Source organism: Budorcas taxicolor, chromosome 21 (assembly GCF_023091745.1).
Source record: "Budorcas taxicolor isolate Tak-1 chromosome 21, Takin1.1, whole genome shotgun sequence".
In the NCBI taxonomy this organism is placed as follows: Eukaryota; Metazoa; Chordata; class Mammalia; order Artiodactyla; family Bovidae; genus Budorcas; species Budorcas taxicolor.
This window is the reverse complement of record NC_068930.1, coordinates 32785841-32809067: the sequence shown is the minus strand read 5'-3', so window position 1 is coordinate 32809067 and position 23227 is coordinate 32785841. Positions and strand designations below refer to the sequence as shown.

General features: G+C 44.1%; 1 protein-coding gene across 1 annotated transcript in view; it reads right to left on the bottom strand.

Annotated features, from left to right (window-relative positions):
- Positions 1-23227, bottom strand: part of TARS3 (threonyl-tRNA synthetase 3) — a 44539-nt gene that overhangs the window by 687 nt on the left and 20625 nt on the right. The window contains exons 10-18 of the mRNA XM_052659758.1: positions 23108-23206; positions 21236-21402; positions 19390-19603; positions 12153-12290; positions 10326-10403; positions 10146-10246; positions 3757-3861; positions 1527-1599; positions 794-908 (exon numbers count right to left, since the gene is read on the bottom strand). Of these exons, the coding sequence (XP_052515718.1) occupies positions 794-908; positions 1527-1599; positions 3757-3861; positions 10146-10246; positions 10326-10403; positions 12153-12290; positions 19390-19603; positions 21236-21402; positions 23108-23206 (1090 nt within the window). The remainder of the gene's footprint in view (positions 1-793; positions 909-1526; positions 1600-3756; positions 3862-10145; positions 10247-10325; positions 10404-12152; positions 12291-19389; positions 19604-21235; positions 21403-23107; positions 23207-23227) is intronic.

Genomic DNA, 23227 nt, shown 5'->3' with positions numbered 1-23227 from the left:
TGTCCCAGTTACTTCACTAATGGTTCAGCTATTGAATTCTACCTTCCATGGCATAAGACACTCCAACTCCCAATACATTTCATCATGTCTAAGCTAATGTGAAATCTCTGTCACCACAAGAAGTCTGACTGAACCATCACCAATACCCATTATAAACACTTTTGATGACAAACTGCCCACAGGACCGCCCCCTGCATATTTATTTTGCCTTCTACAGAAACTTTCAACTTAACAGGCGATAACCACATTGTGCCCATAGGCATGTCAATATCCGTCTCCCTTGGTTTTAAATTACTCTTACAGTCAAAATTTTAGATTAGATATCTAATTGCTCCTGTTCTTCAGGGACATTTTATTTTTTCACTTAATTCTTTTCTTTTGATCATCTTAAATTTGGAACTTTCCCTACTCATTACTTGAATCCTAAAGAGTTCTAATAAACCAGAAAAGCAAAGGATATTATTTCAGGCCTGTCACATGGCTGAAACATGAGGAGTATAATTCTACTGATAAGATCATTTACATAGTTTTTCCACTGTTGGTTTGAGACATTAATTATTCCTGGTAATACTACACCACAGGATGCACATGAAATTTCCTAAGTCTTCTTCCAGAAAATTACAGAGTATCTAGCCAGGAACACCACAGGCTTTTCTTTGTGTTTAAGTATTCAACAGTTATTTGTCATAATCAAGCAGTTATACCATATTCTTTCTTTCTTGGTGAGGGGTTTTTTTTGGAATTAAAGTGGAGAAAACAAGCATTTGGGAAAATATATATAGATTTAGATTACCGAAAATAAAATTATACTGAGCCAGCTGTGCATTTCGTATTTTGTTATTTAGTGTACAACCACGATCTAAGTCAACATCAGCCATGAATCCTTCCTCAAAGAAGTCACTGGATATCTACAAGACAATGAGACACTTTCATTAGTACTCTGTGTAGGGTAGGGTAGTGTGGTAGCCAGCCTCCAAGATGAGCCCCAGCATCCCCTCTGCCCAGTATTCACACCCTGGTGTGGTCCCAGGTTGGTCCATTTGACCACAGTGGAGAGGGAGTGATGGCACGTAAGTTCTGAGATGAGCTTAAAGGGCTGAGACTACTTCCCTAGCTGGGACCTTTAAGCTCCCAAGGGCTGTGGCCTCACCAGGCGCCTGGGCCAGAGCCCACCAGCCATGATGGCTCAGATCCTGCCCCACAGAAACTGTGAGGTAATACATGCCTGTTTTTTTGCTCTAAGGTGCCAAGTTACACAGCAACAGATAATGTAAGTATTCTTCCCTAACAGAGCCACAAGGAAAAGAATAACTATGAGATATTTTAAAACACCAATTTCTCAAAAACAAGATATAAAGTAGCTCTTATACAGCTACACAGACTTGACTCAGGTGTTACTGAAAACATGGGATGGTAAATAAATTTATTAGTTATGCAATGTTTTAAGGCGTGAATAACATTCCAAGTCAATGACATTCACTGACCACATGCCAAGATTATGTAACTTTAAACATCTCTGATGTTACCTGAAGTGCATATTTTTCACAAGTTGGCCCCACAGGGATGACCATCACCTGACGAGGAGACAGCCAGAAAGGCCTGAAAAATGTAAGTAATATGTATGTTTCAAAATGACCATTTATTACAAGATTAAAAACTAACCTAAGACTTTTTTAAAAAAATAAGACTTCACATGAGAGCAGGTTCAGAAGAGAGGGGTGGAAGTCAAGCAAACTATATGGAAACGCAGTCGAGGAGACAAAAGGGGAGACGAGGCCTTCTGATTGGAAGGGGAGGGGAAGACAGGCTGGCAGCCAGGTGAAAGAGCTAAAAACATCACTGGCCATCTGACCCAGCAACTGCTCTCCTGAGCATCCACCCCAGGGAAGTGGAAACGTGTTTGCACGAACGTGTTTAGCCCTGCACGCTAAAGTTTATAGCAGTGTTCCGTATCAGAGCACCAATGCCCCAGCGCCCTTCAGCAAGTGAGCGCTCAGCTGTCGCCGCGTACAAACACACTGACAGGAGTGACAGGGGGCCGAGGACTAGGGCTCGAGACACCTCGGATGGATCCCAAGGCAACTCCATCCACGGAGTGGAAAAGCCAGTCTCGACAGCTGTGCACTGAGATTCCAAGCCTGTACGACTCTGGAAATGACAGAATTATGAAGGTGGAGACCAGATTAGTGGCTGCTAGGTATAGGAACAGAGTAGAGCAGGAGGTGTGTGGGATCCTTGTAAGTAACAGACCTGTCCTATGCCCTGACCAGGAGGTACACAAATTCACTCGTGTGCACAAGTGCGAGATCTGAATGAGGCTGGTAAGTGTATCAGAGTCACTTCCTGGTCATGCTGTATGTAGCTCTACAGGATGTCACCACTGGGGAAACTGCTAACAGGTGTGCTAGACCTCTGTGTATATGATTCTACAATTATTTTCAGAATGAAAATGTTTTTTGAGATGGAAAGGTGGGGATAAGCAATGTTTGATGTGGGAAATGGCTGCTTTTTTCTTCATCACATGGATTTAGTTTGACGGTGTATGGAAATGCATGGAGATTATTGTGGATGGCATTCTGTGAATGCACGTTTTTATATACTTATTCTTAAATTACAAACCAAAATAAAATGTGACAAATCTAATTATATACATGATGAAACAGAGAAATATAGTAAATGCTTCCTTCTGAGCTCTGCCCTCGTCCCAGACCCAGCCACCAGCCCCAGAAAGCCACACTCTACACACTTCTACTTCCCATCTCAGGGTCTTCTCCCAGCACTCAGCAGGTGCCCAAAGGCTTGCAGCATAAACTGTGGAGGGTATGCATGGCAGCTCCATGGGGAAGTGCACCACCCCATCTCCAGATCCCCTAGCTCTACTGCTCTTGGGAAAGACCCACCATCTTTCACTGTGCTAACTACTTACAATGGAATCAACTGAAGAGAAATACAAACAAGTTAATTCACGCTTAGGAGGCACACACATTCATATATGTATCTGTACCTGTAATAGCTTGGACACCCTGTGACACCTCAGTATGTTTCTCTAAGATCACAAATAAAATCTCGGAGACAGACAGACTCAGGCAATACCATCCTTGTGGACCGTTTTGAGTGATCAAATCTACATTTCCTAGCCTAATTATCTCTAAGTCTGACCTTGTAGCCAAAGCAATAACTAGAGCCCACACATCAGTGTAACTCATACCTCTAGCCATTCTTCCCTGGGGGCACAGAAGGTGACCAGATGAACAACTAAAAGCTGCCCTCAAGGAGTTCACCTGCCCCTTCATCCCCAGGTGCGACTGCCACTGCAGACGGCCTCTGGCTTTGGGGCCACGTGTGACCAAGGTCCATGTATCTCCTCCCAAGTCAGTGGTCACAGGGCTGTGAGTGGAAGAAAGGAGAGCAGGACAGCCACCAGGGCGGGGCTGGGGGAGTGGGGATGGGGGTGGGGGCATGCTCTGGAGTGTGGCCCACATGCGTTCCCAAAACCAGATCTTTGAAGGTTAGACACACACGTGAAAAGGCTACTTTCTCATTTCACCAAGTTCCAAAAAGGTAAATGACAGGGTTATGCCACTCTGCCTTTGTTTTCTTTGTTTCCTGGTCTGGCAGATGCCACAAGAATTTTTTATTTGCTGTTTGGACACTTGCTAATTATAAGGTAGGAGCCATCATTTTTTTTCATATTAATTTTATCTTTAGACATGACTTTAAAGAACAGGAAACATGTAGCTTTCCCACATCACTCACCATTTTCCCCCATAATTTTCCGAGAGAATGGCTATCATTCTTTCCACTGACCCCAAAATGGCTTGGTGAATGATCACAGGGTTCTTCTTATCGTCCCCATCCTTACTGAAAAATTAAAATTGCACATGTAATGTTCTCTTCAGACTCAGGAATAACTTTATCTTCTTACCTTATATTTAAAAGTTATTTTTCCAAACTAGGTAAAAGATTCCTCATGAATTATCTTTAAACATAAATGTGCCATGCATTAATTAGAAATAAAGGGTTTTTTCTTTCAAATTATAGTATCTTTAATAAACCAAAGGGAAATGAAATATATCATCTAGGAAAAAGCAAGGTAATATTAGATCACTATTTCTATCACAAGTCTACTGATTATTTTAAACTACCAGCTTTAATCTAAGTTACCAGTTTACCTCATATCAAGAGGCAATCTAACAAATTACATTTTAAAATTAATGTTATTTTGAACTATGGCTTACTCCACCAGTAATTTACTGAACAATTACCAAAGACATTGAAAAAATAAAATATGTTTCTGTATTCTATTAGAATACATTGGTATTCTATTAATTTGGGTTAATGGTATGACCACCGTGGCTGGCAAAAAACTTACCAACCTTGTCTAATTAGTGTAACAGTCATTAGTTGTTAGAGAATATTGAGAACATATACAAAACTAGAGAGCACTGTATAATGAACTCACACATAACCCTTTCTCAGCATCAGCAAACATCAGCTCACAATCCACCTTGTATGGTCCAAACACGCCCACTCCTGACACCACCCGCTATAAACACACTGCCATGCCACCCTGTAAATGCTATGCCCCCACATTACACTTCAAAATGTTCCTGGTCTAATTCCCCTTACAGACCTGAAACCTTCATGACATGCTCCTTACATTGGAGGATTCTCTCCCCTCTTTCAAAAAAGATGTAAAAGGCAAACTATGACTGTTAACTGTAACTCACTCCAAGATCTGTGTACACTCTTCCCAGGAAGATTAATGTCTTCACAGTGCTTACAAAGTTCTTAGGAGGAATTTTTATTTATAGGGTTGTACCAGCTAGTTACTACTAAAACTCATGTACGCACAAGCAAACAAAAACAGAGAGTCATTCACTGAACTCACTTTAGGTGAGTCTGGATCTCATCCCTGCCAGTCACTTCTGCTGAGGGTCAGGGCAGACTGACTGCAGGCCACGCCCTCTGTCAGAGCCAAGAGGATTTCCAGGTAGGGTGGGGGCCCGGGTCAGTCCTGCTCAGATACGTGAAGAAATGACTCACCCCACAACCGGGAACCAGTGTGGATGTTCCTGGATGTCATATAATGTTGTTTTGAGGAGGGAATGAAAGAGAAGCCACACAATCCTTTCACAGGCCTCTGGGTACCAGAAATTGCTGTCCTGTCATTTATTTTGAAAGAACTAAAACCGGCTCTAGCCTTAAGAAGGGCAAATAATGACCTAAACTATGCTTACATGGATACACTTTCAGGTAAACATTAAAATCAATGTCAAGTTCCCCCAAATAATCCCAGTGGATTCAGCTGAAATTACATTAGATTCAAAGACCCCCTTGAAGAAAATCAGTATCTTCACAATATTATTCTTCCCATTCCAATAATGTGTATGAATCTTCATTTAAGTAACTTTTTGGCCTTTAATTAAGTTTTATAGTATACACTTCATATATATATTATATAGGTATAGTTAAGTTTATTCCTAGATATTTGCTTGGTTTTTGTTGCTGTTTCTGAAATTTGTTTCCCATTGCATTTCCCAGCGGGTTGTTTTCAATATATATAAGAAAGCAAACTGATGTTTGCATTGACCTTATTGCTAGGTATCCTACTTAACTCTATTATCAGTTTTAATTTTCCCTCCATCTGATCCTGTTGGATTTCTTGACATCTTAGCATCTACATATAGTGATGATTTTGTCTGTTTTTTCAATGTGTCTACATATCCCAGCACAACTGTGAGTAAAAGTACAGACAGGCTATTTGTCTTATTCTCAAATAAGTAAATATGTTATCATTGTTTTCGAAATAGATTTTTTTATAGTAACAGGAAAATTTATTTCCTTTCCTCTCACTAGAATGAATTACATTTTACCCAGTGCCTTTCAGCACTATTGAAGGTAATGGGTGGCAATATGCCTCTTCATGTTAAACCTTGCTTTCTTGGGTAGAAAACTTGATCAAGATAATGACCTCACTGCTCCTCCATCCTTCTCTCCTCATATTTAAGCCACAACAGATCACACTGGTTGGGCCTCCAAAATAAATCCTGTATACCTCTACTTTTCTCATTTCTACTATTACAGCCTCCTTGTTATAACTGTCATCTCTTACCTGGTCTACAGACCACTGCTTCCACTTATGCTCTCCAGTCCCTGTTATCCACACACCTAGGATGATGGACAGATGGATGGATAGCTGGGTGGGTGGGTGGGTGGGTGGGTGGGCGGATGGATAGATGGGTGGGTGGGTGGGTGGATGGATGAGGATAGATGGATGGGTAGATGGGTGGATGGATGGATGGATGCTGGCTTGCCTGATCTGCTTCTTCTCCACATCCCCTTTAGATGGCCAGTAGTATTCAACTTTTGTTAAACTAGTTGGGCCATTTCTGCATAAATAAAGTCCCCCTACTCCTAATTTTATTAATAGTAGGTTATTGGGGAAAGATGGTTTTGAAAATATAAACTCCAGACACAATCTTTTCCAAAAGGCTCAAATTTATTCTTGACGGTTCTGCGCTTTCCCCTTTATATTCCGGTATTTTTATTCTTCTCATGTCCTGGTGTAACTCCATATGAACACTGCAAGCATTCCGTCAGCTCTTTACTTTCTCCCAGGACCTAACTGTGAGTGTAGTTCTATAACTATTAATTAAAACACAACACAGGGAATCCAAAATGAAATTACTGTTGGTTGAACACAAACTTGAGATCAACCCATAATGTCATATGCTCTGGGGAACTGGTGGTTGTTCATTTATTATAAGAATCTTATCAGGAAAATAGTCTAATAAAAATTATTAGATTTAAAATATGCCAATAATTTTTCCTTTCTTGCCTTAGTAACTTTTGAATGAAAGAGATCTCAACACATTGTCTAATCAACACTGCATCTAAAATTGAACATGGTTAGAAGAGGAACATTTAAAGGATGTTGTGATTTTGTCTAATTCAAGTCAGGGGAATGTCTTTGAAAAGAAGCTGGCTCCAGGTGGAATGAAGTAAGCATGCCACATCCAGCACTCTCACTGGACACAGACGTGGACCTAGGAGAGAACAAAAGGGCTGGGAGAACTGAGTTATGCCCAAGAAGACCCAACTCTCAAGAGCCACCAAACCAGCACTTCAGTTCAGTTCAGTCGCTCAGTTGCGTCCAACTCTTTGCGACCCCATGAATCGCAGCACGCCAGGCCTCCCTGTCCATCACCAACTCCTGGAGTTCACTCAGATTCACGTCCATCGAGTCAGTGATGCCATCCAGCCATCTCATCCTCTGTTGTCCCCTTCTCTTCCTGCCCCCAATCCCTCCCAGCATCAAAGTCTCTTCCAATGAGTCAACTCTTCGCATGAGGTAGCCAAAGTACTAGAGTTTCAGCTTCAGCATCATTCCTTCCAAAGAAATCCCAGGGTTGATCTCTTTCAGAATGGACTGGTTGGATCTCCTTGCAGTCCAAGGGACTCTCAAGAGTCTTCTCCAACACCACAGTTCAAAAGCATCAATTCTTCGGCGCTCAGCCTTCTTCACAGTCCAACTCTCACATCCAACATGACCACAGGAAAAACCATAGCCTTGACTAGATGGACCTTAGTCGGCAAAGTAATGTCTCTGCTTTTCAATATGCTATCTAGGTTGGTCATAACTTTTCTTCCAAGGAGTAAGTGTCTTTTAATTTCATGGCTGCAATCACCATCTGCAGTGATTTTGGAGCCCCACAAAATAAAGTCTGACACTGTTTCCACTGTTTCCCCATCTATTTGCCATGAAGTGATGGGACCGGATGCCATGATCTTCGTTTTCTGAATGTTGAGCTTTAAGCCAACTTTTTCACTCTCCACTTTCACTTTCATCAAGAGGCTTTTTAGTTTCTCTTCACTTTCTGGCATAAGGGTGGTGTCATCTGCATATCTGAGGTTATTGATATTTCTCCCGGCAATCTTGATTCTAGCTTGTGCTTCCTCCAGTCCAGTGTTTCTCATGATGTACTCTGCATATAAGTTAAATAAGCAGGGTGACAGTATACAGCCTTGACGTACTCCTTTTCCTATTTGGAACCAGTCTGTTGTTCCATGTCCAGTTCTAACTGTTGCTTCCTGACCTGCATACAGATTTCTCAAGAGGCAGGTTAGGTGGTCTGGTATTCCCATCTCTCTCAGAATTTTCCACAGTTTATTGTGATCCACACAGTCAAGGGCTTTGGCATAGTCAATAAAGCAGAAATAGATGTTTTTCTGGATTAGGTCCTTGTAATTTTGTCTTCCCTTTTGTAAGGCCTGGACATAAAGACAGTCCACAACCAAGAATACACACCAGGTGCAGACAGGAAAAGCTTTAGGAGAAATCCTTGCTTTCTGGCCAGGAGCCAGAAAAAAACCCACTAAGTCTCAGAAAGAGCAGAGGGAGTGGTCCTGGGGTTTCCTTCTGTTTCTTTTTCCTGCTCTCTTCCTCCAGCCCCCAGTATTCTCACCGTGCACAGAGAGTAAACAGGTACCTGAAGCTCTGAGGCAGGGACCCTTCTGTCTGACCAGACAGCCTTGAGCGCAGGTGCACGGGGTGAGTCCCTGTGCTCACTCTGGCCCCCTGATGTGTGGTGTGTGACACAGAGAGTCTGGGAAGAGCATGTGGGGTAGGGAAGCTAAAGCCCAGCCTCCTGGCCACAGACTGCAGAAAGGACTTCAAGAAAATCAGACAGCAGGGGGCATGGGAGAGCTGCCCCGCCTCACCACTCACCACGTGTTTAAGGACCTGACCCAACAGCACACAGAAGCCTCGAGAGCCGAGCTGTGGGACCTGGACTTGGGGTGGCGCACACAGGACAGGAAGGCCCCACCAATGCCGAGATCCAGGAATGCTTTAGTCCTTCCTATGCAGCAATGGGTACCATGGGCCCCCACAGGCGTTGGATATGGATACAGAGGGCTGAGTACATAGTACATAGGCCTGGCAAACTAAGCTGACATCATAGTCACAGAAGGCAGGCTGGAAATTACAGCCTGAACCTGCCCAGGCACAATGACTGCTAAAAAATCAATAATCTGCTTAGGACTGAAACAAAACCCAGGGCTTCCCTGGTGGCTTAGTGGTGAAGAATCTGCCTGCCAATGCAGGAGACATGGGTTTGATTCCTGGTCCAGGAAGATCCCACATGCTGCAGAGCAACTAAGCCCATGCACCACAACTACTGAGCCTGTGCTCTAGAGCCTGGGGAGCTGCAACTACTGAAGCCCACACACCCTAGAGCCTGTGTTCCACAACAAGAGAGGCCATCACAGTGAGAAGCACATGCACCATGAGAGTAGCCTTCGCTTACTGCAACTAGAGGAAAGCTGGCACAGCAATGAAGACCCAGAACAGCTAAAATGCATATGCATCACCAGGAAAGTCACATTACGGAAAGGGAGTAAGAGTAACTTTGCAGTGTGGAAACCTGGGAAATTCTATTTTACCTGAGCAATGGAGGTTAACATCACTGGTGACAAGTCACCTTGCTATCACGCATGCCCCTGACAGGGGATGCCACCCTCAAAGGTGACATACAGCATGACCCCATGTGTGTGACCTGTGTAAGTGAAGGAGAGCAGGCCAGTGGCTGCTGGGGCTGGAGGGGAAGATGTGACCACAGAGGAACAGGAGTGTGCTGGTCTGATGGATCACAATCGGGGTGGTGGGCACTGCTCCACACAATGATAAAACTTACACAACTATACACATATACACAAACACACAGAGACACACAGACACACAGACACACAAAGTCGACTTTACTGTGTATTGAGAAAAAAAATTTTTAAATTGCTTGTTTGCAGTGATGAAACAGCCTTTTCTGTCTGCTCTCCTGGGCAACCGCCTTGTCCTGGAGACACAGACCCAGGATCAGCCTGTATAAAGCCCCCTCCTCCACCTCAGGGAGATGTCACTGTCTGGGGTGTGTTTCTCTATCTGTTCACTGTTCTAATCTTCACCATCCCACTGACCAGAGCCTGAGGAAATGAAGGCTGACCTCCAACAAGGTAAGAAGCAGGTGAACATATGCTGAGTGCACTGTACACAGACAGACATTCACTGATGCTTGTTCTTATGTTGCTAAGGTGTGAGTGACAGTATTTAAGACATCAGTCCTGTGTTTTTCATCACAGTCACTTACCTCACATATGTAAGGTTAAATCTTATAGGCAGTTGAAAGTCCAGCTGGATTGTAGCACATTGATGGTATCTGCCAAGAGCATCCTTGATTTCTACATCAATCTGTAAATTCAAAGACGTTTGCTTAGACACAGTTTTTACTTTCCAGTTTTACTCTTTTCGAGGCATATTGCCTACTTACTTTAGGACCATAAAATGCTCCGTCTCCAGCATTTATCTTCCATGGTTTCCCAAATTCCATCAAGCTATTCTGTAGCTGCTATTTTTTAATAAGAAGAGAACATTAATAACTTCCACTTCATTGTACATTTTCTTTTTGTCCTATAGCTCAAAATAGTAAGTCACTGTCAATCTTCACTACATTCCATGTTAGTTCCACTTGTTCTTACTGAGCCCTCTCACAGTCAGTAAAGTCTGGGTGAGGACACAGGAAGATGACTAAGATGGTGCCTGCTCTCAGGAAACAGACACTTAACTGGGGGCAAAAGGATCACTCACTGACATGTCCAGTGACTGCCAGTGAGAGCTGGCAGGGGAACTCGGGCTCGTCTGCCTCTTCAGCGCCCCCACCTCACACTCCCAGCCCCTCAGGAGGGACCCTGCACGGTAAAGGGCAAGCAGGCTCTGCCCTGCCCCAGAGCACTCCGTGTGCAGGTGTAAGGCGCTCTGGGGTGGGGGCAGGCTGTGCACCCTCTTTTGTTCTCCCCCATCTCTGTGCCCATGGCTGGTGGGCAGCACCCCTGGTGGCCCCTGGGATGTGGAAGCGGGAGGCCCTCCATGGTCTGCAGACTCAGCTGCACACAGTCCTTCCAACCAGCAGGCAGTGGAGACACCCGTGCTGCTGGTGGGGCCGGGTGTGCCCACGCCAGCAGGCTCTGGGCACTCTGGATGGCAGCCAGGCTTCCGTCACTGTCCCCGTGCACTGGAACCCGAACAGTGACGCTGGGGTGGAGTGCCCTGAGGGGGTGACCCCGGGGTTGAGGGCCCTGAAAGGGTGACGCTGGGGTGGAGTGCCCCAAGGGGGTGACGCCGGGGGTGAAGGGACCCGAGAGGGTGACCCCAGGGGTGGAGGGCCCCAAGGGGGTGATGCTGGGGGTGGAGCAACCAGAGGGGGTGACCGCGGGGGTGGAGGGCCTGGAGAGGGTGACGCTGGGGATGGAATGCCCTGAGGGGGTGACCCTGGGGGTGGAGCGCCATGAGGGGGTGACCCTGGGGGTGGAGCGTTTCTGAAGGGACTCTGATACGTGTTCTCAGACAAAGTGAGGCCCAGCTACAGCAGCTGAGGGAGGGGAGGAGTTTCAGGGAATTAAAAAAATTTTTTAAGCCAGGTTAGGGGGAAGAACATAAGGCAGAAGCCTCTGAGGACACAGGGATTGGGAAGGTCGGCTGGAGATGCTAAGGGTCAGAAAGCTTCAGGTTTATGCAAGGTCAGGCCAGGGCTGAAACCACTGCTCCTAGGCCTGGCTGTATACACTGCCCTGCACCCCTTCTCCCTGCCATCTATCTGTCCTGTCCCACATCCACCACGTCTCTGGCTCCCAGGAGCACTGGGGTCTACACTGCAGTATTTGCTGGGCTCCGGACACAGCTGTCTGCTTGCGGTGTGCATGTGCGGCTGGAGTGCTCTTAATGACTCATTACAACTCTGAAAGTAGGACAGAGAAAGCCTGGGGTTAATCTGGCTCTGAGGAGCTGAGGGACCTACATTGGTCCCACGGGCAGAGGTCTGACCAGAGCTGCTGAAAAACGAGCCAGAGGATTTCTTGAAAAACTTATGAAATTGTTTATTAGGAAGCAGCACTGAAAAGACTACAAACAAAACCCTGATATAAACTAACGTGTGAAACAAATGTTAGGTATCGTTCTTATCGGTGTTTGAAGAAAACTGGATTAATTGTGTTCTACAATTAGCACATTTATCCCAAACTTCCCAGTCTATAATTTCCACTGCAAAGCATCACAACTTCATGAAAGGTAAAATGAAAGGTAACACTTTGCTTCTCCCTACCTTTTCAGCTTCATCCCATAACTCAGTCTCTCCCAGGAAGTTTTCAGGTCTTGTTGACAAATTTAATTGAAAGGAGAAGCCAAACGTTGAGTAAACAGACTGCAGAAACTGCAAACACCCTTTTATCTCCTCTTCAATCTGAAATTAGAGCAAATGAGAAATTAAATCCATTTACAGCATTAAAAAAATTCTTCCTGTCAGCCAGAAATAAAGTGTGCTTTTACTGTGGAGGACAGTCCATGGCACTGTTCACCTTGTTGTCGTTTTCTCACTGGAATATTCACAGGACACCTGCCAGATGCCCATATGCACCTTCAGGCTGCTGGTCCAGCACAGGACTGGGCAAAGGCACAGGCGAGGGTGCCTCTCCATGCACATGCCACCCAGGAGAAGAGCAGCTGGCCAGAGGATGTGATGGCCAAGCTGCACCCAGGGGAGAGGTGACAGCCCTCCAATGCGGCCAGGGCGGGAACCCCCTTGAGCATAGGAAACACGGAGTATGAAGGCCCAGAAGACAGAGGAGTGAGTGAGGGCAGGCCAGCCGTGGGAGCTGCCTGTGACCGAGCAGAAGGCAGAGAGGGAGTACACAGGACGGAGGCAGGTCAGGGCTGGAGGAAACCCAGTGCTTCCAGAGCCAGGCTGAAGGCTGCACTTTTGAGCCAGCGAGCAGTGAGAAGTGGTGCAGAGGAACAACACAGCTCACCATGATTATTTGACTCTGGGAGACTGACCAGCAAGATGAGAAGAGCAGCCCATCTGGGAGTTGCTGGGATCCTTCAGGAGCAGGAGGCTGGTGCTGGAAACAAGTGGCTGAAACAGGAGTGGGCTGCATCTGCAGGACACCTGTCCTTGTTCACTAACAGACAGTGACTGCCTGCAGAGTCAGCACCGCGCCGGATGCAGAGAAATGAGGAATGAGTGAAATTATTCAGGAGTAACATGCTTCGGAAGAGCAATCGACAGGGCTTGTGACAAACTGGACATGAGGCTTGAAAACCCGGCCTGGGTTCCTGGCCAGGGCTGTGGAGAGGGTGCTGGTGTGTCGCCAAAAGGAGAGGACGTGGGGAGAGAGGCAGAAGAAGGGCCGGCACTGGACCTGGCCTACGTGAGGGTGCGTGTGATGGCCAAGCAGACATGTCCCCTGGAGGACTGGGGTCTGGAGCTCACAGGGAGAGCTGAGACACGCAGCTGAGGTTAGCAGAGGGACTGAAGACAGAGTGAGCGCAGGGTGAGGAGAGCAGGGCTGAGCTGAGAGGCCAAAGAGGAGGAAAACGAGCACTAGGTGTGAGCGAAATGGGGCAGCAAAAACATAGACGCAGACAAAGGGTACCAGCAAGGGTCTGCTTCTGTCCTGTCACTGTGGATTAGGTTTGCAGATTTTCATCAGAGGAACCACATGTGGAACCATGCTATTTTCTTTCAGTTTTTACACTCAGTGCTTCCCAGGTGATGCTAGTGGTAAAGAAGCTGCCTGCCAATGCAGGATACAGAAGAGATGTGGTATGATCTCTGGGTTTGGAAGATCCCCTGGAGAAGGAAATGGCAACCCACTTCAGTATTCTTGCCTGGAGAATCCCATGGACAGAGGAGACTGGTGGGCTACAGTCCATGGGGTCACAGAGTCAGACATGACTGAAGTGACTTCCCACACATAGCATTTATTTCAAGGGCTTCCCAGGTGGCATTAGTGGTAAAGAATCCACCTGCCAATGCAGCAGACAAAAGAGACATGGTTTGATCCCTCAGGAAGATCCCCTGGAGAAGGAAATGGCAACTCACTCCAGTGTTCTTGCCTGGAGAAATTCCACGGACAGAGGAGCCTGGTGTGCTATTAGTCCATGGGGTAGCAAAGAGTTGGACACGACTGAGCCACTGAAACTAACAGTAAACGATTCTTTCGAGATCCATCCATGCTACAGCGTCAGCAGCAGATCACTCTTTTTCCTGCTAAGCAGCTGTCCACTCTGTGTATGCACCACTGTTCACTTACACACTCAGCAGTCATCGGGCTGTTTCTACATTTCGACAACTTCAAGTAAAGCTGCTCTGAACACGTGTGTACAGGTCTTTGTATGGACAGGTGCTTTGTTTTTCTCTTGGGAAAAGAAAAGGAGTAAGATGGCTGGGACATATGGTAGGTGCATGTTTCACTTTAAGAAACTGCCAAACTATTTCTCAGAGGAACTGTACCATCTTCAACCTCCACAACTGGTGAGAGGGAGATCTAGTGCCTCCTCACACTCAACACATGTCAGAGTCTGTCTCTGAAATGTCAGCCATTCTGTAGGCATAGAGGCAGCTCATAGGGCATCAATCTCCATTTCCTCAATAACCAGTGATCCTTAACACTTCATTCACATGCGTCTTTGCCATCCACTTAGTTCCTTAGATGTGTACCTTCTCTTGTACATATTCTTAGGTAAACTGAATGGTCACATCTTTTTGCCCATTTTTTAAAGTTAAACTTTTTATTTTGAGGTTCACGTGCAATTGCAAGAAATAAGACAGGGATCCTTGAGCCATTTACTCCGTGTCCCCAATGATGATATAATTTTTGCTTTAATCATCAGATATAACACGGAAAACTCAAAAGAAAAAGGAAAAGCAATATTTATTGTAGTTAACTGAGCTTCCCTGGTGGCTCAGGGTAAAAAACTCTGCCTGCCAATGCAGGAGACGTGAGTTCAAATCCTGGTCCAGAAAGATCCTCTAGAGAAGAAACCCATTCCAATATTCTTGCCTGGGAAATCCCATGGACAGAGGAGCCTGGTGGGCTACAGTCCATGCAGTTCCAAGAGTCGGACACAACTAAGCAACTAAACAACAGCAACAAATTGTACTTACCATGTTTTATTTTTACAGTTCTTTCTTCGTTCTGAACGTTCTGAGACTCTTTTATAATTTCCTTTCTCTTTAGAGAAATTCCTATAGCAATCTTTTAAGGTAGATCTAATGTCTTGACTTCACCTTCATCACTGAAAGATTTTTTTGGGGGGATATAGAATACTGGTTTAACAGTTATATCAGCATTTGGAAAACGCTGTGACTCTTCCTTCTGGCCTCTGAATTTTGTTTTTTAAATTTTTATTGGAATATAGCTGCTTTACAGTGTTGTGTTAGTTTCTGCTCTACAGCAAAGTGATTCAGTAACATGTGTAGATACATCCCCTCTTTGCCACCACAGAGCATTGAGTGCCCCACGCTATACAACAGGTTATATTTCATTTTGATGAGAAATCTGCTGTTATTTCATTTTTAGTTTTTTTCTTGAAGGTAAGGTGTCACTTCTTTCTGTTTTCATTTTTTTCTTTATAGTTTTTGTAAGTTTGGCTCTAATGTGTCTAATGTTTCTTTGTTGTTGTTTAGTCACTAAGTCATGTCTGATCTTTGGTGACCACACAGACTGTAGCCTGCCAGGCTCCTCCTCTGTCCATGGGATTTCCCAGGCAAGAATACTGGAGTGCATAGCCACTGTCTTCTCCAGGGGATCTTCCTGACCCAGGGATCGAATCCATGTCTACTGCATTGGCAGGTGGCTTCTCTACCACTGCACCACCTGGTTTGGGTTTATCCTGCTTGGACTTTCTCAGCTACTTGAATCTGTAAGCTTATGGCTTTTGCTAAATTTGGCCAGTTTTCAGCCATTACCTCTTTTGAGTACTTCTTCACTTCCACCCTACTCTATTTTTCCAGAACTCTGGTGACATATATATGTCTCCTGCATTGTAGGCAGACGCTTTTACCGTCTGAGCCACCAGGGAAGTGACATATATATTAGGCATTTGTTATAGTCCCACCGGTCTCTGAGGTTCTGTTCATTTTTCTCTCAGTCTCTTTTCTGTTTTTTCAGCTGGTAGCAATTCTATTGGTGTCTTCAAGTTCACTGATTCTCTTCTCTGTCCCCTCCATTCTTCTCCAAGAATCCATCTACTGAATATTTCATTTTGGTTATTACACTTTTCAGTTCTAAAATCTCCATTTGGTTCTTTATATCCTCTATTTCCTGAGATTTTTTAAATTTTGCATTTGTTCCAAGTGTGTTTGTAATTGTTTATTGAGGCATTTTTATGGTGGTCTCATCAGATAATTCAAATAACCCTATCATCTCCACAGCAGGGTACCTACACTGCCCTTTTTCATCCAAGTTGAGATTTTTCTTCTTCTTGACATGATGACTGATTTCTGAAATCTGGACATTCTGGCTATTATAAGACTTCAGATTTTATTTAAATGACCTGTTTTCACGGTCTTCCACGGACTCTGCTCCAACAGGGAGGGAGGACGGCCTGGCAGAGTGGGAGCACATGTCAGGGTTTCCCACCGGGGACTGTGAGAAGGCCAGGGGCTCCCTGTTACTGCTGGGCGACTGCAGGAGTTCTACACCCTGGTAGGCTTCTCCGATGACCCTCTGGCTAGGAGCGGCCGGAGTGTCCTGGTACCACTCTTCACGTGGCTTCTACTGACCCCAGGGTGCAGCCTCATCACCGAGGAGTGCTGGCGGGAGTCTCATCTCCCCACTCAAGCAGGCAGTGGAGGAGGCACCATGTGGCTGCCAGGTGAAGGTGGAAGTCCGGTGCCACTTAGTCTCCACTGACATTACAGGGTGGGTGTAGGGGGTCCCTGTTAATGCCTGCCAGGAATGAGCAGAACTTGGCATGACTCCTTCTCTAAGTATTTGGTAGAATTTCCTAGTGATTCCTTCTGGGCCTGGAGTTTCCTTTATGGAAAGGTTGCTAACTACCAACTCAATTTCTTTCATAAAGGACTACTCAGATTATCTATCTCTTCTTGAGTAAAATTTGGTAGCTTGTGTTTTTCAAAGAATTTGTTCATTTAATTTAACTTGTCAAATTTCCTGGCGTAAGCACGTTCATACTATTACCTTAGTATCCTTTCAATATCTGTGGAATCTGCAGGAATGGCACATCTCTGAGCCCTAAGTTTTTTTCTTCTTTTTTTGCTGTACATTGTTGATTGGAGGATCTTGGTTCCCCAGCCAGGGATCAAACCCAGGCCCCAGGCAGTAAGAGCATGGAGATCTAACCACTAGACTGCCAGGGAATTTTCCAGTCTTGATATTTTTAATTAGTTTTCTCTCTGACAAAACTAAAGGTTTATGAACTTTATTGATCCAGAAGACCCAGCCTCTGGGTTGATACTGCATATTGTTTTTCTTTTTTCTATTTCACTGATTTCTTTTCTGCTATTATTTTCTTTTTTCTGCTCATCTCTAATGTAACTTGCTCTCCTTTTTCTAGTCTATTAAGTAGAAGTTGAGGCTATCTCTTTGAAAACATTCTTTTCTAATGTGGGTGTTCCTCTAAAGTACCATCTTAATGGCATCCCACAAATCCTGATATATTGTGTTTCTTTTACATTTCATTTGGTATAGAGCTGACCCTTGAACACGGCTGGGGTTAGGAGTACTGGCCCCTCACACAATGAAAAACCCATGCATAACTGTACAGTTGGCCCTTGGTTTGCAGTTGCACACCTGCAGATTGAGCTAACTGCGACTCACGGAGCAGTGTTGTATGTATTCATAAAAACTGCTGTGTAGAAATAGACAGGGGCAGTTCAAACTCATGTTGTGCACAAGCTAGTGTACAATATTTTCTAATTTCCCTTTGATTTTCTATTTGACACATGGTTATTTAGAAGCGTATAACTCACTTTCCAAATACCTGGGGATTTTCCAGATAGTTTTCTGTTATTGAGTTCTACCTCAATTTCAAAGCAGCCAGAGAACTTTTAAAAAACTATTCATTCATTTAAATTTTGTTTGCCTGTGCTGGGTCTTCCTCACTGCACAGGCTTTTTCCCTAGTGGTGAGCAGGGCCCACTCTCTAGTTGCAGCGCACGGGCTTCTCACCGTGGTCACTTCTTTTGTGGAGCATGGGCTCTAGGGTGTATGGACTCAGTAGTTGGGGCTTACAGGCTTCAGAGCACAAGCTCTAGCTGTGGCACACAAGGTTAGCTGCCTACAGCATGTGGGATCTTAGTTCTCAGACCAGGGATCAAACCCACGTCTCCTGCATTGGCACGCAGATTCTTTACCACTGAGCCACCAGGGAAGCCCCAGAGAACATATTCTGCATGAACTGAATCCCTTTAAATTTACTGAGACTCATTTTATGGCCCAGAATATGGTCTATTTTGGGAAATGTCCCGTGGGCACTTTCAAAGAATGTATACTCCATTGTTATTGACTGGAGGGGTCTGTAACTGTCTATTAGGTCAAACCATTTAATAGTGGCCTTTTGCCCGGCAATTTGAATTTGAATTAAGATAAAAACCTGAAAAAGTAAATTCTAACTTCCAGGCAAAACTGAAAAACAAACACATCCAAAATTTCACTAATACCCTTAAAATAATGTTACTTAATAATTAATGTTAATAAAGTTGGAAGAAGCTTAAAAGAAAAAAAAATAGACTTCATGTCAAGAAAAACAAACAACCCAATCAAAAAACGGGCAGAAGACCTAAACAGACATTTCTCCAAAGAAGATGTAAAAATGGCCAATAGGCACATGAAAAAATGCTCAACATCAATAATCATTAGAGAAATGCAAATGAAAACTACAATGAAGTATCACCTCATACTAGTCAGAATGGCCATCATCAAAATGTCTATAAAATAATAAGTGCTGGAGAGGGTATGGAGAAAAGGGAACCCTCCTACACTGTTGCTGGAATATAAATTGGTACAGTCACTATGAAGAACAGTATGGAGCATCCTTAAAAAGCTAAAAATAAGAGTTGTCATATGATCCAGCAATTCCACTCCTGGACATATATCCAGAAGATGAAAACTCTAATTTGAAAAGACACATGCACCTCAATGTTCACCGCAGCACTATTCACAATAGCCAACGCATGGAGGCAAACTAAACGACCACTGACAGAGGAACAGATAAAGAAGATATGGTGCATATCTACAATGGAATATTACTCAGCCATAAAAAGAAAGAAATGATGCCATTTGTAGCAATCATGGATAAACCTAGAGATCATCATACTAAGTGCAGTAAATCAGAAAAAGTCAAAATTCATATCAGATCATTTATATGTGGAAGCTAAAAAAATGATACAAAAGAATGTGTTGGAACTGATGGGACCTCAGAGACTAGACTAGACTGAACAACTCAGTTCACAGCAACTCTGAAAGACCCAGCAATGCGTCTAAGGCAGCCACACTGGACCCATGCTGACCACGCCTCCCTGAGTCCCTGCTTACCTGCCCTAACATGGACCTGTGCTGACCATGCCTCCCTGAGTTCCCGTCTACCTGCCCCACTGTGCAGAAGATGTGAGCGTCATCCTGCTGGAAGCGCCTGACGCAGGTCAAGCCACTCAGAGCTCCTGATGGCTCATTCCTGTGAAGAACCCCGAAGTCAGCAAGTCTGATTGGCATTTCCCTCCAAGATCGTGGACGATGGGCAAACATCAGACTAGAAAAGACACAGGGGCACACAGTGTTTCCTTACTGCAGAAGAGATGCAGTAACCATCTGAATGTTGTTAGTAAGTTAACAGTTAAATGACTCAGGATTTGTAAACACCGAATTCTGGTTCTTAGATCACCAATTAAAAGAAGTTTCTTCTCCCATGAATTACTGAACGCTGTATTTAGATCACTGCACACTCTGAGGAAGAACCCAATCATCTCCTCCAGAAATACTGCTCCCTATTCTCAACCACCTACAATCCATTTCAAAGGCTACTTCCTACGTGAGGCAGCCCTGGGCACTCCCCAGAAGGGCTGGTCAGTCGAGCCTCAGGCTCCAAGAACAGCCAGAATTGGTGCAGTTTTGACACCGGTCTTACTTCTTCATTAACTGACTGACTGTATTTGTTCCTTCTTCACTCTGCTCATGAGCTCCAGGAGGAAATGGTTGTGTCTAAAGCACCCTGCTAATATTCTCTCTGCATGAAAGGCCTCTCTTCTGCAGGAAGCAACCCCTGCTCACAGACCCCATCACCACTAAGCCACTGTGGTCCTGATTCCTTGTTCTGATATAAGAAAATATAAAATTATACTCTCTGCTGTGTTCAGCTTTCTTGTAATAATACTGAAATCACAGCTTCAACTGGTACCCAATGGGAAACTGAGTTAAGTAGTAGTTAATACAGGTGTTTTGGAGAATGCAAAGCACTAGGTTTTAGCCTCCACCTTTGTTTAAAAACAGGAGGCTATATAATATTTACATATCAGTTTTCATAAAATTAAAGATAAATACGTATCTTTTATATGCAGTTCCCACAGAGTTGAACTTCCTTTAGTCTTTACTGAAAAGGGCAAAAAGTTTTCTTCAGTACTCAGAGGTTTCTTTCAAGTAGCTACCTTCTAAAGTCAATTTACTGAAAATGGTATGTTGATATGAAGCTACAATAGGTGGGATATTTTTTGGTGGAAAATATTTTTTGGTGGAAAAATTTTTTGTTCACTTCTAGTTGTAAAATCTACTTCTCTGACAAGGTTGCATTCACATCCTATGGAGCTTTATGATACTTACATTCTTTCATAGACTCTAAGACAACCTTGACTTTAACATGGACCATTACATTATGTGCAACCAAGAAAGAAAACTACCATGAATTAAATAATGGCATAATGCTAAGATACCAACTATAAAACATGTCTCAATTTCAGGGATGTTGAAATATGGGGGGGAATGCATCTTAGAATCAATGAAATCCAGTCACTGATTGTGAGCTCACTGGTCTTGTCATAATCAACCCAAATAGCATCTAAGAACTAAATGTTCTGCAAATATATATATCTGAAGTATATTACCACTGGGAAGAGAAATGTAATAATTTATAAAATTGATGGGTAATATTATCGTCTGAGAAGCACAAAATACTAAATGTTTTCCAGCCAACAGCCCACATCTGGCAAAAAGCAAACATATTTTAAAAGTAAATTCATCCTTCAGAATGAAACAACTTGGTAAAGATGATTTCTAAACACCGCTCTTCATGTTAAAGGACCCTCTTAACTCCAAAAAGCAAAATTACATTAAAAACTAACTGTAGTGAAATATCTGCTAGGTACAGATCTGCTTCATTTTTCATACTCACCAGTGCCCTGGGCAATTCATGGGCTTAAGGGCGAAAGTGTCCTTGTCGATGTCAAAGGTGAACATGTTCTCATTGTAATGCTGCCAGTGTCCAGAAGCCTCCCAGAGCTTGCAGCTGTACATGTTGGGGGACAGGACCTCCTTGAAGTTGCGCTGGTGGTGCTGCTCCTAAAGGAGACAGGCGCGCAGAGCTGAAATCTACTGGGGCAGGGCATAATTGCAGGCAAGACACCCAGATAAGGACTGTTAAATTCAGGATCATGCCTTACATCAGTTCACAGCTAATATGCCCTTGGTTTTAAGCGTGGTACCTTATGGATCATAAAATAAAGATTCATGTATGCTCAGTATACTTTTCACATTAAGTATATTCATTTTATATGGCAACCCACTCCAGTATTCTTGCCTGGAGAATCCCATGGAGAGAGGAGCCTGGTAGGCTCCAGTCCATAGCCACAAAGAGTTGGGCACAACTGAAGCGACTTAGCATGCAAGCATACATGCATATATTCATTTCATAATATAATGGTACATAGTATATAACAGAAGTCCCCAACATTTTTGGCACCAGGACCAGTTTGGGGGCAGACAATTTTTCCACTGACTGGCAGCAGGGGTGGGGGAGGTTGGGATGATTCAAGTGTATTACATTTATTGTGTGTGTCCACGTGTGTGAAGTTGCTTCAGTCGTGTCCGACTCTTTGGGACCCCATGGACGGACTCTAGCCCACCAGGCTCCTCTGTCCATGGGATTCTCCAGGCAAGAATACTAGAGTGGGTTGCCATGCCCTCCTCCAGGGGATATTCCCAACCCAGGGATCAAACCCAGGTCTCCTCCATTGGCAGGTGGGTTCTTCACCACTAGTCCCACCTGGGAAGCCCACATTTATTGTGCACTTTGTTTCCATTCTTATTACACTGTCATATATAATGAAACAATTATACAACTGACCATAATGCAGAATCAGTAGGAGCCCTGAGCCTGTTTTCCTGCACCTGAATGGTCCCATCTAGGGGCGCTGGAAAACAGTGACACCTGGAGTGTGTTGCATATGTCCAGCTTACTCCATAATCCCGTTTTGGCCGCTGTCACTGCAGAAGCCACCTGCAATGTGGGAAACCCTCATTTGATTTCTGGTTCAGGAGGATCTGCTGGAGAAGGGATAGGCTACCCACTCCAGCATTCTTGGGCTTCCTTTGTGGCTTAGCTGGTAAAGAATCCGCCTGCAATGCAGGAGACCTGGGTTTGATCATCCCTGGGTTGGGAAGATCCCCTGGAGAAGGGAAAGGCTACCCACTCCAGTATTCTGGCCTAGAGATTTCCATGGACTGTACAGTCCATGGGGTTGCAAAGAGTTGGACATAACTGAATGCCTTTCACTTTCACTGCAAAACACCCTGCTTCACAAAGATGGGATACTGGAAATGCAAGCAGGCTTTTCAGTGCTTTTGTGGCAATCTCAGGATATTCCACCTCAACCTTAATCTGAAACGTATGGAGATCTGGAGTTGTGTCAAACATACTCTTAAGGCCACCATCATTTGCAATCTCAGATGGTAATGTGTCACACAGAACATTTCCTCCTTCCTCTCTCACAGGGAGTTCCACAGTTGGTCTAAAGTTTATCTTTGTATCATATGTGCTCTAGAAACTCAAACGGACAAGAAGCACATTTAATGAAATCCAAGGAAAATACCAATTGTCTCAATATTTTTAGTTGAAGGCACAATGCAGCATTTCTCTTTGAGGTTCAAAATTCTGAGTATTATTAAAATTAAATCAATGGAAATGCCTGGCTATGTTATGATGAGAGAAAATGGTAAAATACAAAATGGAGTTGAATAAGCATAGAATATTTTAAAAATTACTTACTCGTATGAAGTCTATCAGTGTGTTATAAACGAAGGCTCCTCTAGGAAGAAAGAAACAGCTTCCAGGGCTCAGATCATGGAAAAAGAAAAGTTCCTGTTCCTAGGTTGAAAAAGTAATTGC